The 16,032-nt window shown below is 41.7% G+C and overlaps 1 protein-coding gene and 1 long non-coding RNA gene across 2 annotated transcripts; both read left to right on the forward strand.

The window, feature by feature from the left end:
* Positions 1–668: 668 nt before the first annotated feature.
* On the forward strand, positions 669–2,650 carry LOC117554385. The gene is made up of 2 exons (XR_004570266.1): positions 669–758; positions 1,759–2,650. It is a non-coding gene; the product is annotated as an uncharacterized LOC117554385 (long non-coding RNA).
* A 4,371-nt stretch (positions 2,651–7,021) lies between these two features.
* On the forward strand, positions 7,022–14,540 carry eci1 (enoyl-CoA delta isomerase 1). Its single transcript, XM_034228797.1, has 7 exons — positions 7,022–7,176; positions 7,751–7,870; positions 7,984–8,111; positions 8,776–8,922; positions 9,819–9,940; positions 12,435–12,613; positions 13,501–14,540. Exons 1-7 carry the CDS (start codon positions 7,134–7,136, stop codon positions 13,665–13,667), a joined length of 906 nt encoding a protein of 301 aa, XP_034084688.1. The 5' UTR covers positions 7,022–7,133; the 3' UTR covers positions 13,668–14,540.
* The last annotated feature ends 1,492 nt before the right edge of the window (positions 14,541–16,032 follow it).

Raw genomic sequence — 16,032 nt, forward strand, 5'->3', positions numbered from 1 at the left:
CGTAATTATAGGACGTATTAAGCGCCTGAACAATCGGCCCATTTGGTCGTTTGAGTTGGAGGACTTGTTGAATTTATCACGTGTTTGAGACGTAAAGAGGAGCGTGGAGGCATTTTGGAAAATGATCAAGAATGATGAGAGACCTTCTGTCCTCAATATTAAACAAACTGACGGGTTATCTTCCATTAAAACAAACAATTGCACTGAAAGCTTTTGTTGAACAAAGATTTGTCACCTTAATTCTGCGGACGTTTAATTTACCAACTCGTATCAGAGTTAGGATTCAGTTTGTTGCCAATTAGGTTTTTCACATGTAAGGAATTTGCTTAGGTGGGAATACATTTAATTATATATCAGCTCATCTGCTGTGAGCAATGGTCCCGCCCCAATGCGCTGTGATTGGCTGGTGCTGGGCTTGTAATACTGTGCTGTGATTGGCTGGTGCTACTGTGCTGTGATTGGCTGTAACTCTGATTGGCTTGTAATAATGTGCTGTGATTGGCTGCTGTGCTGTAGGTTACAGTAGTGGACATGGCTCAGCACTACGTGACATGTTAACCCGTTACTTACCCGTTGGAAATCAACGATGAGCTGACAGGAACTAGACTCATTTGAATTTTAGATTTTTGTCTCATGATGCTCTGCTCTGGTTCATCGAGCTGTGCTTGATTTTTAGAACAATAACTCACTTTGTGCCTTTCATAATTCCAGGCTCCAGTTTCCATCCCACCTGAAAACACACCTGAATCTACAGACAGGTAATCAGGACCAAACACTACTTTCAAAATATTGATTTGTATTTAATATAATAATAATAATACATTTAATTTATATAGCGCTTTTCCAGACACACGCTTTACAAAAGTTACAATTAACAAACACAGTCATTCAGATTGGCGGACTTATGACATGGGGGGAGGACCGGAGTGACGTGGTCTCGGCGGTGGGTGGAGGTGAGCAGACGGGCGGGGGGGTTCTGGACGTAGAACCGTAGAGGATGCTATTACAGTACTCGAGTCTGGAGGTGATGAGGGCGAGGATGAGGGTTTCAGTAGCAGTAAAACAGTGTTCTTGAGTTGGAAAAAGGCAGTTTGGTGATCGGGTGAGATAACACAGAGGTTTCAGATCTGGGTGGAGGGGTCGACTTTGAGCTGTCAATGGTGAGTGAGAATCACTGGGCAGAACAGGTGAGGGAATCCAGGCCGATTCATGTTTGTGATTTATTGAGTTGGAGGAAGTTTTTTTTGCATCCATAGTTAATGGTCTGTAAGGCAGACGGAGAGGGTGGAGTGGGTGGTGGCTGTGATGAGAGGTAGAGTTGAGTGTCATCGGCGTAGCAGGGGAAATCGATGCCATGTTGGCGGAGGATATGACTGATGGGAAGGATGTACATGATAAAGAGGAGGGGGTCTCTGTGTAAGATGCTATACAGCAGTGGTTCTCAAACTTTTCCAGTCTCGACCCCTCAGAGTAAATTAAACTGTATCTGAAACATGTTGGATGATTCAATACAACATGTAGTCGTTTAGGCGATTCATGAGGAACTGGTACATGTATTGTATACTGTAAGTACATACATATTCATATTTTAGTTTAAGGGAACAAAAATCCACCTCGGGGTACGTTGAGGAATATAAATATCTCAGTTTTTCTTAAAGCAGAAGACAGGAAGTGATTCACAGAGCAGATGTTATCAGTAGCAGAGTCACTAAAGTTATAAGACCTCTGTATGAAGTGATTGTTTATTTTATCTTCCAGGTCCACGAGGGGAAACGTCCCATGGGAAAGATGCATTTTGCAGTGAAAATCAGATCAGAGCGTATTCCAAAACAACAAAGAAAACATGAACTGCTGAAACACTGCTGTTTTCTGCTGTATTAATTACAAGAGCTTAACGTGATAATAACATTTAAATATTGCAGCTCTGTTAAATGCATCCACTGTCATTTTAAAGTCATGAAATCATCTTCTATAAATCCTTATTTACACTTTACTAGCAGATTAACCCTTATGCCTCCCTCTGGCCTTTTTGCATTTTTTTCTCATCTCTTGAGTCCATTTTTTAAAATCCAATGTCTTTTATTCTTACATGTTTTTAAATCATATTATCATACATCAATATTTTATTCTGCTTTTTTTCATAAATCACTTAAAAACTTAAAACTTCCTCAAAACTAACAAACATTCAATCATTTTCAGGATTTGAACCCTTTACAGTAAATACCTTACACTATTTGAATGATTTAATTATTCATCTCAAAACATTAATTCTTTTCCATATAATAATTAGTAGGGGGCTTTGATATTCATTAGAGTCTTGAATATGTCCGAGATTAGCAGCAAAATTGATTTGATTGCATCAGTATTTTTTACGCAGTGTCAGATACTCCCTCTGGACTCCATCATGGTCAAAAATGCCTCATTGACTTCCATTAAAACCCATTGTTTTTCTTCTAACTGCTATTGCAGTGCAACACCATGCATTCTGTAAAGTCCGCATTTCATTTAGAAGAAAAGTAGTGATTATATTATGGAGCCGTGTGACTACCAGGGGCCCGAGAGGGGTGTGTGTATATCTGTGTATCTGTGTGTGTATCTGTACTTATGCACTGATAATTTCAGGGTTAAATAAAGGGTAACTTTTGAGGAATGTGTTTCATGTGTCTTTGAAGAGGTGCTAGCTAAAGTCGGCTGTAAGAAAAATATTTCCCAAATTGAGATCAATAAAGTATATCTTAGAGGAGCAGCAGAGCTCATAACATGAATAACACTGTACTGGGGCCTGTACTACGAAGCCGGTTCAACCTAACCTGGATATGTTTGAGTTAGCCGGTTGGCCTAATCCAAAACATACGCGCTCTCGCTAAGCGGTCCTACGACGCGGGTTATCAAGTGGATCGCTCAAGCCAGCCGTGTCCTATCTAGTTAGGCGTTCACATGAGAGGGGTGGTATCTGGAGCATTCGACCAATCACAGACATGGAGAAGCGTACTGACAGCGCAGCGTCATACTTCCTGAATGAAAAGTCAACTATATAATTAGACAAATATGAAGAAGTTAAACTTTAAACATCCATGACTTAAACACTTGATCCAGGATCAAAGCCACAGAGCTGCACCTGCAAGGTGAATACAGCTGGGAACAGAACAAGTGTTTGAATGCGTACATTAACAGGTTTATGATATCACTGCCCCGTCTAAAACACGATCTGACTTTCATTACATTTGTCTCGAGTGTTTCGTCAACTTAATGTGTTGCTTAAAATAATACTTCTGCATCCAGTCTGTGACGCTGTGAGTGTTGCACGGCCAGATAGCTGACTCAGATCAGGAGATATATGATACATTATGAAGTGATATGCCGCGGACTGTACTTAATGTTACTCTGATCCGGTTACTTATGTTGTGGCAGATATTTAAGTAAGCTTTCTTAACGCTAATGTTATAATAGTCAGATTGCTCTGAAGATGGAGGAGATATTCTATTCATGTTCACGTTCACACAGTCGGTGATTTTTGCCGGCCGTCTTTCCTGCAACGGCAGCTTTTCTGTATTTCCTTTCTCCTGTAATATGACTTGATCGCTTTAAACTCCGCACACTGAGCTCTGATTGGTCAGCAGACGTGGTGCTTTCGCTGAGTTGATCTCTTATCCTGGAACCTATCCTGCTTCGGATCACAGACTAGGTTCCAGGATAAGTCACCGTGGAGATCTAGCCCGCTAAAAAGTGAACCAGCTTCGTAGTACCGGAAATCCCAGAAGTGATCTTGCTAAACGAAAATCCTGCTTCGTAGTATACCCCCCTGGTCCCGACCAGGGGGGTATACTACGAATCTAATTCAACATATCCTGGATATGTTTTGAGTTAGCCGGTTGACTTAATCCAAAACAAAACCACTGTCCTACAACACTGGCTATCAACTCGTTCGCTCAAGCCAGCCGTGTCCTATCTAGTACATTATGATGTGATATATGATGTGATATGAATGATAATGGGACACATCGACGTCTGCACTCACAGTGCCGCGGACTGTAGGCAACGTAATGTTACTTTAATCCGGTTACTTATGTTGTGGCAGATATTTAATTAAGCTTTCTTAACATAATAGTATAATAGTTATAATAGTCAGATTGCTCTGAAGATGGAGGTGATGTTCTATTCATTTTCACGTTCACACAGTCGGTGATTTTGGCCGGCCGTCTTTCATGCAACGGCAGTTTAAACTGTATTTCCTCCGCACACTGAGCTCTGATTGGTCAGCAGGCGTGGTGCTTTCGCTGAGTTGATCTCTTATCCTGGAACCTATCCTGCTTCGGATCACAGACTAGGTTCCAGGATAAGTCACCATGGAGATCTAGCCCGCTAAAAAGTGAACCAGCTTCGTAGTACCGGAAATCCCAGAAGTTATCTTGCTAAACGAAAACCCTGCTTCGTAGTATACCCCCCAGGTTAGCCGCACAGCATAAGTTACCATGGAGATCTAGCCTGCTAAAAAGAGAACCAGCTTCGTAGGACCGGAAACCCCGAGTTTTCCCTGAAGTTAGCCGCTAAGCAAAAATCCTGCTTCGTAGTATTCTTTCACACACACATACGGGTATTGGGCCGAGGGCGACACCGTACTTCTGGTATCCGCCATTTCACACGAGGTGCAAGCAGAATATCATAGTCTATTGCCTTAATCAATATCTAGTCAACTCTAAAATACCACATAGGCCTATATGCAATGGCATGATAATATTATTGTGACAAGTGGGGTATTCACCTGGTGTTTCCAGAAATTAGACGTAGATGCAGCCAAAATCGACGAAGGCCACTTTCGAGGGTCGTTTTTCCATACATCTGCAGGCAGTCTGTAAGGGCAATCCGACAACCCACACAGCTCTAGTTTACGCTGGTAACGACCTAGAGCACACCCCTCAAGTCCAGAGATGTAATCCGAAGACATGCAGCGATTTCTTCGGTCGTTAATTCAGAAAAAAAAACTAGTGCGCTCTGCCTGGCCAGCTACGTTAGCTAGCTGTTTATATTTGCACCTCCAGGATATTTGCACCTCCAGGAAAATGGCATATTTATATATATATATATGGCGCGCGTTGCATTGTTGGTAGCTCGTGACGTCATTGTGTGTGAAAGAATACCCAGATCTTTCACTCCGGCTAACATTGGCCCTGCAGTAAAATAAAACACTGCTAATATACTGAGGACAGGTGTTTACTGAAGAGACAGGTGAGCTGGGCTGTGATTGGTTGTTCGTTGTCACCTGACAAGCGGTGAACACTGCTGCGTTCTGAAAGGTAAACTAACACACAGTTTATAGTGGGAAGATTTAACGGCTCAATTACCAGTAAAGCCATCATGGCTGTTTCCCTCAGTGTATTTCAATCAGGTAGCAATTCAGTAGCTTTTCCATTAAAAGAGGGAACAAGGACTAAACACTATTATATTAATATTAGTGCTGTCAAAATTATCGCGTTAACGGCGGTAATTAATTATTTGAATTAATTGCGTTAAAATATTTAACGCATGTAACGCATGTGCAGAATGGCCCGCCCCATACGTGCCACCAGTGGCAGCGCCAGGGTATGGCTGGGGTAGGCTACACCCATACCAAGAAATGGCTTAGCCCCACCATGAACAATGATGTTAAAGGAAGCAAAATAAAGTCTGCCAACTCGCGCGGAGTAAATTGCACAGATAGCAGTTAGTAAGATTGATTTCAGTATCCACGGTTTTGAAAACTTTTGTCACGTAGTGATCGTCTTCTCAATAGAACATCTTTGATAACGGCGTGGTGTTGTTGCAGGAAGTCCCGACGAAGAATACTTTTGCTGTAGTACAGGGGTGCACATAACTGGTACGCAGGTTATGTGCGTAATCTCTCTGAAATGCGTACCGTCACTTGTGTCACAAAGCGCATTTGCGTACCGACGTACTTGTGAAGCTTTTCCAGAAGGCGGTTAGATCACCGGACGACAGTCGGTCTCCGTGTGCACAGACAGGGCTGCTGTTAACGTCGGTCTGTACAACGGAATTGTGCCCAAACTACGCCAACCGGCTGCGGAGGGAGACTCCCCCCCTTCACTGGAGAACTGCGCTAAAACAGCCAAACACAACGTTCACACTCTGTGGTCACGAAGTACTCCACTAGCCGCCCCCCCCCCCCCCGTCGACTTTCCTGAAGTACTCCCCCGTTGATAGAAATCAACACGTAATGAATTAAGACCCCACGGTTTGATGATTGATAGGTGTGTGGGCTGTCTTTCATTTTGACACGCAGAAAAATGTTATAATAAACATAGATACTGTGTTAAATGGATATATCCGCCTTCTTTCATTTATCTTTCCATTCCCACAACAATATGCATAAATAAATGGCATATTTTGGACATAGTTCGAATGGTGGTTAATCATGATTAATTAATTTTTAAGCTGTGATTAATCTGATTAAAAATTGTAATCGTTTGACAGCCCTAATTAATATACTTAACAGTTCATATTAACATAATTTGTAGGCTATTATTTAAGCTCACGACAGGCCGTGGTATATGAAGTGAGCTATTGCTTTTATAAAACGGTTACCAAGTGTGACAATATGAAAGAAAAATACACACTCTAATTTAAATAGTTTGTATTAGTAAATAATGATGTTCAAAATAAAATAGTCCCTCGGTTGCCTTCTGCACGAAACAGTGCGAGGTGGTTGCTATGCAACAACACTATCAGCTAGCGAACATATTAGACAGAGAGCGTTGATCCATTATCTGGCTGTTTATTTACATGAATGTGTTTGTTGCCGTTTATTGTGCGCCCACTGAAAACCTGTCCAGCATCAGTAGAATGGCTTACGAGGTTACTTGTATAGGTTGAGGTTGTTCTAGGCTGTTGCTTTGCGTGACGAGAATATTGCATAAACATTTTTATTATTTAATTATATTTGTACCTGTATTTATTTATATTATTATATTACAGTTGTAATAGCCAACATGTCTTATGTCCTCCTCCGCAGCAGAGGGCACTAATGCTCTCCAGCTGCTGCAAAACACTCATCAGAAGAAGAAGCAGAGGCTCGGAGCTGCAGACTGGAGGAAGTTTAAGAAGCTTCTTATTTATTTAACCCATAAAGTAAAAACAACATGGCTTTAAGAGCTGCGTTAAGGAGCAGGAGCGGACTGACGGGTAAGTGTCTGAACATATAACAGTTACTGAATATCTAACATGACTCCTGCTGTTAGCTGTTAGCTCCAACTGGGACAAAGGTCACATCTCACTACGACTTTATCCTTCATTTGACCGTTAGGTTATAATGTATTGAGGATACATCGCAATATGGACTAGTGTCATATAAAGCAATGTTCGGTAAGATATCTGATACTTTGTGGAGCTGCAGAGAAGAGTCAGCCTAAGGACACTATTCTCCAGACTCTATAACATATACTACTTCTACCTTTTCCTATTGGCGTTATTTTTATATATTATTGTTTTTGGATCTCTGTTAACTCTAACGTGTGTGTGTGTGTGTGTGTGTGTGTGTGTGTGTGTGTGTGTGTGTGTGTGTGTGTGTGTGTGTGTGTGTGTGTGTGTGTGTGTGTGTGTGTGTGTGTGTGTGTGTGTGTGTGTGTGTGTGTGTGTGTGTGTGTGTGTGTGTGTGTGTGTGTGTGTGTGTGTGTGTGTGTGTGTGTGTGTGTGTGTGTGTGTGTGTGTGTGTGTGTGTGTGTGTGTGTGTGTGTGTGTGTGTGTGTGTGTGTGTTAGGTCTCCTCTCCCAGCGGTCCTCCTGCAGCAGTGATATCAGAATGTCTCCTCTCCTCGTCCCTCAGCAGAGAAACTACTCCACGCCTCCGAAGATCAGAGTGGAGTTCGACCAGAGCACAGGTAAACTTTTTAATATATCGTGTGTGTCAGGGTAAAATAAAAAAAGGCATCTTTTGAGGATCCTAATCTGCCGTTACATATTCCCTGTATTTTATTTGCGTGTGTGTGCGCAGGTGTGGCTGTGATGCACATGCAGAGTCCTCCGGTCAACAGCCTCAGTTTAGACTTCCTCACCGAGCTGTGCATCAGTGTGGAGAAGCTGGAGATGGATAAGAGCTGCCGAGGCCTCATCATCACCTCGGTACAGTGGGAAACATACTGTCTATAGACTTTGGATTATTGCAGAAAATAATCTCTGTGTCAAACAAACATTAATGATACTTACACGCTTCTTTTCTTTCAAAATAAAAGCCTATAGAGTAGCTGTATCCTAGCAGGAGTCAGGATGAGGCTTATTCTTTTCAAAATAAAAGCCCCATAGAAGAGTAACCGTATACCTACAAGAAGCTGAGTATGAGACATGTTTTTCAAAATAAAAGCCCCATGGAGTAGCTGTATCCTAGCAGGAATATACGGAAGAGGCACATTTTTCAAAAATTAAAGCCCCATAGAGAAGCTTTATCCAAGCAGGAATTGGGATCAGGCATGTTTTTTCAAAATAAAAGCCCCTTAGAGTAGTTGTAACCTAGCAGGAGTCAATGCAAGAGGCATGTTTTTCAAAATAAAGCCCCCATAGAGAAGCTTTTTCCTTTCAGGAAGCTCAGGAAGATGCTAGTTTTTCAAAATAAAAGCCCCATAGACTTACTATATCCTTACTGGGAGCTCACTAAGAAGCATGTTTTTCATAATAAAAGCCCCATAGAGTAACTGTATCCTTACAAGAAGCTCAGTAATATACATGTTTTTCAAAATAAAAGCCCTCATACAGTTTACAATGATAATTGACCCTGAGTGTGTGACTTCAGGCTCAGCCGAAGGTGTTCTCCGCCGGGCTGGACATCACGGAGATGTACGGGAAGAGTCCGGAACATTGTGGAGCGTTCTGGAGATCCGTTCAGGAGATGTGGCTGAAGCTCTACGGCTCCAACATGGTCACTATCGCTGCTATCAATGTAGGTACAGAACCCACTAACTTTAGATTTTATTAGATAAGAAAACAGCTGTGCACGTACATGACAACCCAAACAAAATAAACAATGCAATAGGCAAGGCAAGTCTATTTACACAGCACCTTTCAGCACACGGCAACCCTTTACAAAATAAAATAAAAGACATTTAAGAACAAATACAGTGGAAGCACAATATAAAAGGCATTTAAAGACAGGCATTTTAAAAAGCAAAGATAATGAAATAAACACGACAGGTATAAAATACATGGATAAAACTGCAGTGTGAATTTGAACAACTCATCTAAATGCTGCGTCAAAAAGATACGTTCTTCATCTTGATTTAGCAGCGGACCTGCAGGATTCAGGCAGTTTGTTCCAGATGGTCGGGGCATACAAACTAAATGCTGCTTCTCCATGTTTAGTTCTGACTCTTGTAGCAGAGAGTAGACCCGTCCCAGAAGACCTGAGACTCCTGGATGGTTCATATTTATGCAGGAGATCGTTCAGCAATAGTACTTTAAAATCAATTCTTTGGCCGACTGGAAGCCAGTGTAAAGACTTCAGAACCGGACTGATGTGATCCACTCTTTTAGTGTCTGTGAGGACACGAGCTATACAACTATAGATGCAAATACAGAGATAATATAAAATAAAAATGCAGTTTAGTCACGTTCTCATTTGTCAGAACGGTTCCTCTCAATCAGTCAGTATTCCTTGTCGCTGGTTTGAATCTTAAACGTTGACCATTTCTCCCATTTCTCTTCATATTGTGTTTCTTGCCGTCTCAGTCGATATGTCATTTCTTCCATTATATGCATTTCCTCCACGTTCTCCGTCCACGGTAGGAGGCTCCACCTTGACATCATCATCAGTTTAATAAAGGAACATGTGTCTCTCAGGGCTCCAGCCCGGCCGGAGGCTGTCTGATGGCCATGACGTGTGACTACAGGATAATGGCGGATAACCCTCGTTACAACATCGGCCTCAACGAGACGCAGCTGGGCATCGTGGCTCCTTTCTGGTGAGGAGGAATTATCAATTGTTGGAATTTCACAATTTCACTTTTTCTCTCTGTATCTGTGTTATTGTGTTCTCTGTTGGAGGAGCTCAGGACCTCAGATTTTCATCGTCATAACTACACTGTAGCTCTGTACACGTGACCAAAACAAACCTTGAACCAACATGTTCACAGATAGAGCTATTTTAAGAAAACTATAATAACATACATTTATTAAAATACATCAATATGAACGTGAGCATTCCTTTGCTAGAACAGTGATAATAAAACAGAGCTCCATAAGTCTGTGTGCTCAAAAAAAGAAATACATAATAAAATCCCTTTGCTAGAACAATAACTTCTACGCCACTTTGCAAAGAAAATGCTGATATTTGGTAAGTGTGTCCTATCACAGCATGAGTGGCTGCAATGACCTGTGTGGCTGCACATGTCTTCAGAACGGGGTCGCAGGCTCAGTGGCGGCGCCAGAGATTTATTTTGGGGGTGCTGTGGGGTAGCTTGACGTTTCATAGAGGTTGCTCAAACATGTAGGGTTTCCCATTAATGCACCGGGCGCTACAGAGGAATGTTCTACTGCAACACTCCCCACACACACACTCACACTCACACTCACACACACACACACACACACACACACACGATAGGGCTGCACGATTTTGGGGAAAAATCCAATTGCGATTTTTCTGACAGATATTGCGATTCGAATTGCGATATTTGTTTTTGAAGCGCCCCAACGGAAGTTTATTGTAAAATGCGACCATAACTCCGGCTAGGAAGGTCGTATCAACGTGCTCCCGTCTCTAGCGCCCCCGCAGCCCGAGCTACGAGTGAAATAACTAAACTTACATGAAACTTCCGTTGGGTTGCTTTAAAGTCGAGCTTCAGTTTAAGATTCACCCTGTGATAGAAACATGTGATGGAGCATCACTGACCTGACTCAGAAACCATCTAAAGCTCCATTGGAAGCCATCTGGAAAGGGCAGGCACTTTCAGAAGCACTTGGCAGGTGATTGGATCAATCTGTCTATCACCTTCTATCATGGGCTACTTCTGATTGATTAACAATGGCTGGTACATGTGGAGCACAGCGCTTCTGATTGGTGCGGAGGACTGACACACAAGAAGAAAATCAAAAAATTGTAAAAAGAAAAAATTGTAAAAAAAAAAAAAGATGTTAAAAAAAATCGCAGGCTTTGCGATTTGATAATCGCATCATTTCAAATCGCGATTTCGATTTAAAATCGATTAATCGTTCAGCCCTAGCACACACACACACACACACACACACACACACACACACACACACACACACACACACACAGTGTACCTGCGACTGTTACAATGAAGGCTGCATAATCAGCTCACGGCATATAGGCAGGGGGTAAAGTGCTGTTTTCTATGAGTGGGGAGTGGACCTCACCTCCTCTAGGTCCTCACCTCCTCTAGGGGGGTCCTCACCTCCTCTAGGGCGGTCCTCACCTCCTCTAGGGGGGTCCTCACCTCCTCTAGGGCGGTCCTCACCTCCTCTAGGGCGGTCCTCACCTCCTCTACGGGGGTCCTCACCTCCTCTAGGGGGGTCCTCACCTCCTCTAGGGCGGTCCGGGGGCAAGCTCCCCCGGGAGGATTTTTTTTTATTTATATTGAAGTTAAAAGCATCTATCTGCTGCACTTTGAGCGCAACATGGAGAGATCTATGGATACCTCTCTCAACACCTATGAAACAGAACTGTAAACAGATTTACTTTTTCTTTATGGATATTTTACAAATCACTCCCCTTTTAAACTTTATTCTTGTTTTAGTGCCATATAGTATTTCATACCTGTTTTTCATTTATTCTCTTATTTCTTTATAACTATAATGATCATATAAACGTGTGCCTCGGAAATAATTGTATACATTAATGGTGACCAAAACGTTTGAGACCCACTGAGATAACACTGAGAGTCCTTTAGTTCACTGAGTCTCTCAGTCTGACAGGAGAGGACTCTCCTCCAGCTTGTTGTTGAAAAAGCTCCTTATATCCGTTAGCGTAGCTAGCTAGCACCAGATGCTAACAACAACAATCTCCGGTACCGGTGCGCTCTCTCTCTCTCTCTCTCGCACACGCACACAAAATAGCTCGTGCCAAACACACACACAGAGCCCAGCTTGAATGAAACACAGAGACCCAGACGTACTTGTACTGTAGCATATTATTTTCTAATCAATCATTTTGCAAATTATGAATTTCACACATAAAAAATAAAAAAGACATACATTCCTGGGGGTGCTATGGCTATCCTGGGGGGAGCTGCAGCACCTCCTAGCGCCCCCTATTGACCTTCCATCCTCAACATGCACATTACACACCTGTGTCCTACAGCGCCCTCATAGGTTTCTAAGTGTAACTTCCGCCGGTCATGACAAGTTTTTCTCCTGGTCTCTCGCGCCCCCCTGTCATGCCTCTGCGCCCCCACTTTAAGAAACACTGTCTGATGATGATGATGTTGTATGCAGGTTTATGGACACCATGAAGAACACGGTGGGCCAGCGGACCACAGAGATGGCCCTTCAGCTGGGACTCCTCTACAAACCAGCTGATGCTCTGAAGATCGGACTGGTGGACCAGCTGGAGCCTGAAGACCAGGTCATCGCCGCGGCAACGCAGACCATCAGCAGGTGGCTGGCTATTCCAGGTGTGTTGGGATATTTAAATCAGCTTCCAGAGACCATAGGGACCATCACTCTCACTTTTTAAGAAAAGCCTCAAACCCTCCTGTTCCACACCGCATTTCACTGTCCTTTATTTTATTTATTTTTTATTCTAACCTTTTAAGCTCTTAACCTTTTTTATATTACCATATTTTATTCAATATGCTCCTTGGATAACTTTTCATTTTATTGTATTTTCTCCTCATAGCTAGAGGATGCATGATTTCAAAATAAAAGCTCCACAGAGTTACTTTATTGGAAGAGGTAGCTCAGAATTAGGCTTGTATTTCAAAATAAATGCACTACTTTATCCTTACACACAGGAAGCTAAGGGAGAGGCTTTTTTTCAAAATAAAAGCCCCATAGAGTAACTGAATCCTAAAAAGATTCTCGGGATGAGCCTTTTTTTCAAAATAAATTTCCTTTAGTTACTATATTTTTCCAGGTAGTTTGTGAAAGAGACATGTTTTCAAAATAAAAGACACAGGAAGTAACGACACAACTACAGGAAGCTCAGGATGAGGCATGGCTTTCAAAGTAAAAGCCCCAAAGAGTTACTCGCAGAGAGCTAAGAAAGAGGCATTTTTTTCAAAGTAAAAGCCCTAAAGAGTTACCTGATCCTTACAGGCAGCTAAGAAAGAGGCATGTTTTTCAAAATAAAAGACACAGGAAGTAATTACACAATTACAAGAAGCTAAGGATGAGGCATGGTTTTCAAAGTAAAAGCCTCACGTATTTGCAAAATAGCTTTTTTTCACAACATCTACTCAGTTCTGGCAATACTAGCATTAGGTAGTAATTCCCTACCAAGACACTAGTCATTATGTCTTGATCTGAGGATGATCTAACTCTTAATTTCCACATTTCACAGACCACGCCAGACAGATCACCAAATCCATGATGAGGAAGAAAACCATCGACAAGCTCACGTCCAACAGAGAGTCCGACATTAAATACTTTGTCAACTTCATCACCAAAGACTCCATCCAGAAGTCTCTCGGCGGGTACATGGAGATGCTGAAAAAGAGAAGAGCCTAGAGGAGAAGGGGAAATAATAACGTGTATACTTTCTTTAGGGTCGCGTTGGATATAAAAACACATCTGGCCTCATATTTGTATTGGTGTCAAGATAAGATCCTTGACTCGCTCGGCAGTTCGCCTTCATACCGGTTCGACCAATGGACGTACTCCTAATGATTGTATGACGAAGTACATTTACTCAAGTATTGTACTGAATGTGCAACATGTAGGTACTTGTACGTATTACTGTACATTCATTCATTTTGCAGTTGCTTTACAAAGATTTGCCTAAAAATAAGGGTTTATAAGATATGGTATTTTGTTATTAATTAAACTAGCAAACAATTTTACAAGAACGACTTCGTCAATTAATCAATTAGCCAATTAAGGGATAATTAATCAGCATCTATAAACATTAAGTCATTTTCTGTTTGATTAGGAATAGGGGTGTGTCGGTACATTTGGCCGTTAACACTAACAATGCATTACTTGTACCTGGAACAGATTATTTTGACAGTGTTGTTTTAGACCTCTCACTTCAGTAGTGGGTTACTTCTTCCACCACCGCTAATGATTCAGTGACAAATACATTCTCTTTCTACATTTCAAAGTACTTTGGTTGAAGTTACCCCTATCTTTGATCCAGCCGGAGTTAAAAACGCTATGTTTTGGAAATAGACTCAACATTAGTAAAACAAACTGTGAATGATTTTCTAGTTCTCCACCAAGTGCCTAGTGCCTTTTAAGAACCATAACAAATGGTGAGGAAGTAACCCTGGGACTTCTGTGAGATTTATGTACAACTAACAACACATGTGCTTTAGCCTGATAACATGTATGTATTCATGTCGTTAGAGAACTGTGGTGTGATTAAATAATGGATTGTCAAAATCGTTACTTCTTTAATTTGGCACTACTTTCTCGAAAAAAACCTTTAAAGAGTCCTCTCTTGCTGATGTTCAGGTGTATATCAGTATGTAGTGTCTCTACTTTAAAGAGTCCTCTCTTGCTGATGTTCAGGTGTATATCAGTATGTAGTGTCTCTACTTTAAAGAGTCCTCTCCTGCTGATGTTCAGGTGTATATCAGTATGTAATGTCTCTACTTTAAAGAGTCCTCTCCTGCTGATGTTCAGGTGTATATCAGTATGTAGTGTCTCTACTTTAAAGAGTCCTCTCCTGCTGATGTTCAGGTGTATATCAGTATGTAGTGTCTCTACTTTAAAGAGTCCTCTCCTGCTGATGTTCAGGTGTATATCAGTATGTAGTGTCTCTACTTTAAAGAGTCCTCTCCTGCTGATGTCCAGGTGTATATCAGTATGTAGTGTCTCTACTTTAAAGAGTCCTCTCCTGCTGATGTTCAGGTGTATGTCAGTATGTAGTGTCTCTACTTTAAAGAGTCCTCTCCTGCTGATGTTCAGGTGTATATCAGTATGTAGTGTCTCTACTTTAAAGAGTCCTCTCCTGCTGATGTTCAGGTGTATATCAGTATGTAGTGTCTCTACTTTAAAGAGTCCTCTCCTGCTGATGTCCAGGTGTATATCAGTATGTAGTGTCTCTACTTTAAAGAGTCCTCTCCTGCTGATGTTCAGGTGTATATCAGTGTGTAGTGTCTCTACTTTAAAGAGTCCTCTCCTGCTGATGTTCAGGTGTATATCAGTATGTAGTGTCTCTACTTTAAAGAGTCCTCTCCTGCTGATGTTCAGGTGTATATCAGTATGTAGTGTCTCTACTTTAAAGAGTCCTCTCCTGCTGATGTTCAGGTGTATGTCAGTATGTAGTGTCTCTACTTTAAAGAGTCCTCTCCTGCTGATGTTCAGGTGTATATCAGTATGTAGTGTCTCTACTTTAAAGAGTCCTCTCCTGCTGCTGTTCAGGTGTATATCAGTATGTAGTGTCTCTACTTTAAAGAGTCCTCTCCTGCTGAATATCAGTATGTAGTGTCTCTGCTTTAAAGAGTCCTCTCCTGCTGATGTTCAGGTGTATATCAGTATGTAGTGTCTCTACTTTAAAGAGTCCTCTCCTGCTGATGTTCAGGTGTATATCAGTATGTAATGTCTCTACTTTAAAGAGTCCTCTCCTGCTGATGTTCAGGTGTATATCAGTATGTAGTGTCTCTACTTTAAAGAGTCCTCTCCTGCTGATGTTCAGGTGTATATCAGTATGTAGTGTCTCTACTTTAAAGAGTCCTCTCCTGCTGATGTTCAGGTGTATATCAGTATGTAGTGTCTCTACTTTAAAGAGTCCTCTCCTGCTGATGTTCAGGTGTATGTCAGTATGTAGTGTCTCTACTTTAAAGAGTCCTCTCCTGCTGATGTTCAGGTGTATATCAGTATGTAGTGTCTCTACTTTAAAGAGTCCTCTCCTGCTGATGTTCAGGTGTAT

The sequence above is a fragment of the Gymnodraco acuticeps genome, unplaced genomic scaffold (genome assembly GCF_902827175.1).
Source record: "Gymnodraco acuticeps unplaced genomic scaffold, fGymAcu1.1, whole genome shotgun sequence".
Taxonomy (NCBI): domain Eukaryota; kingdom Metazoa; phylum Chordata; class Actinopteri; order Perciformes; family Bathydraconidae; genus Gymnodraco; species Gymnodraco acuticeps.

Bases quoted from the DNA above. Each gene is read 5' to 3' on its own strand.
- eci1 (XM_034228797.1), top strand. From the start codon at position 7,134: ATGGCTTTAAGAGCTGCGTTAAGGAGCAGGAGCGGACTGACGG. The intron at 9,941-12,434 runs GTGAGGAGGAAT...TGTTGTATGCAG, and splicing joins GGCATCGTGGCTCCTTTCTG to GTTTATGGACACCATGAAGA. The intron at 12,614-13,500 runs GTGTGTTGGGAT...CACATTTCACAG, and splicing joins CAGGTGGCTGGCTATTCCAG to ACCACGCCAGACAGATCACC.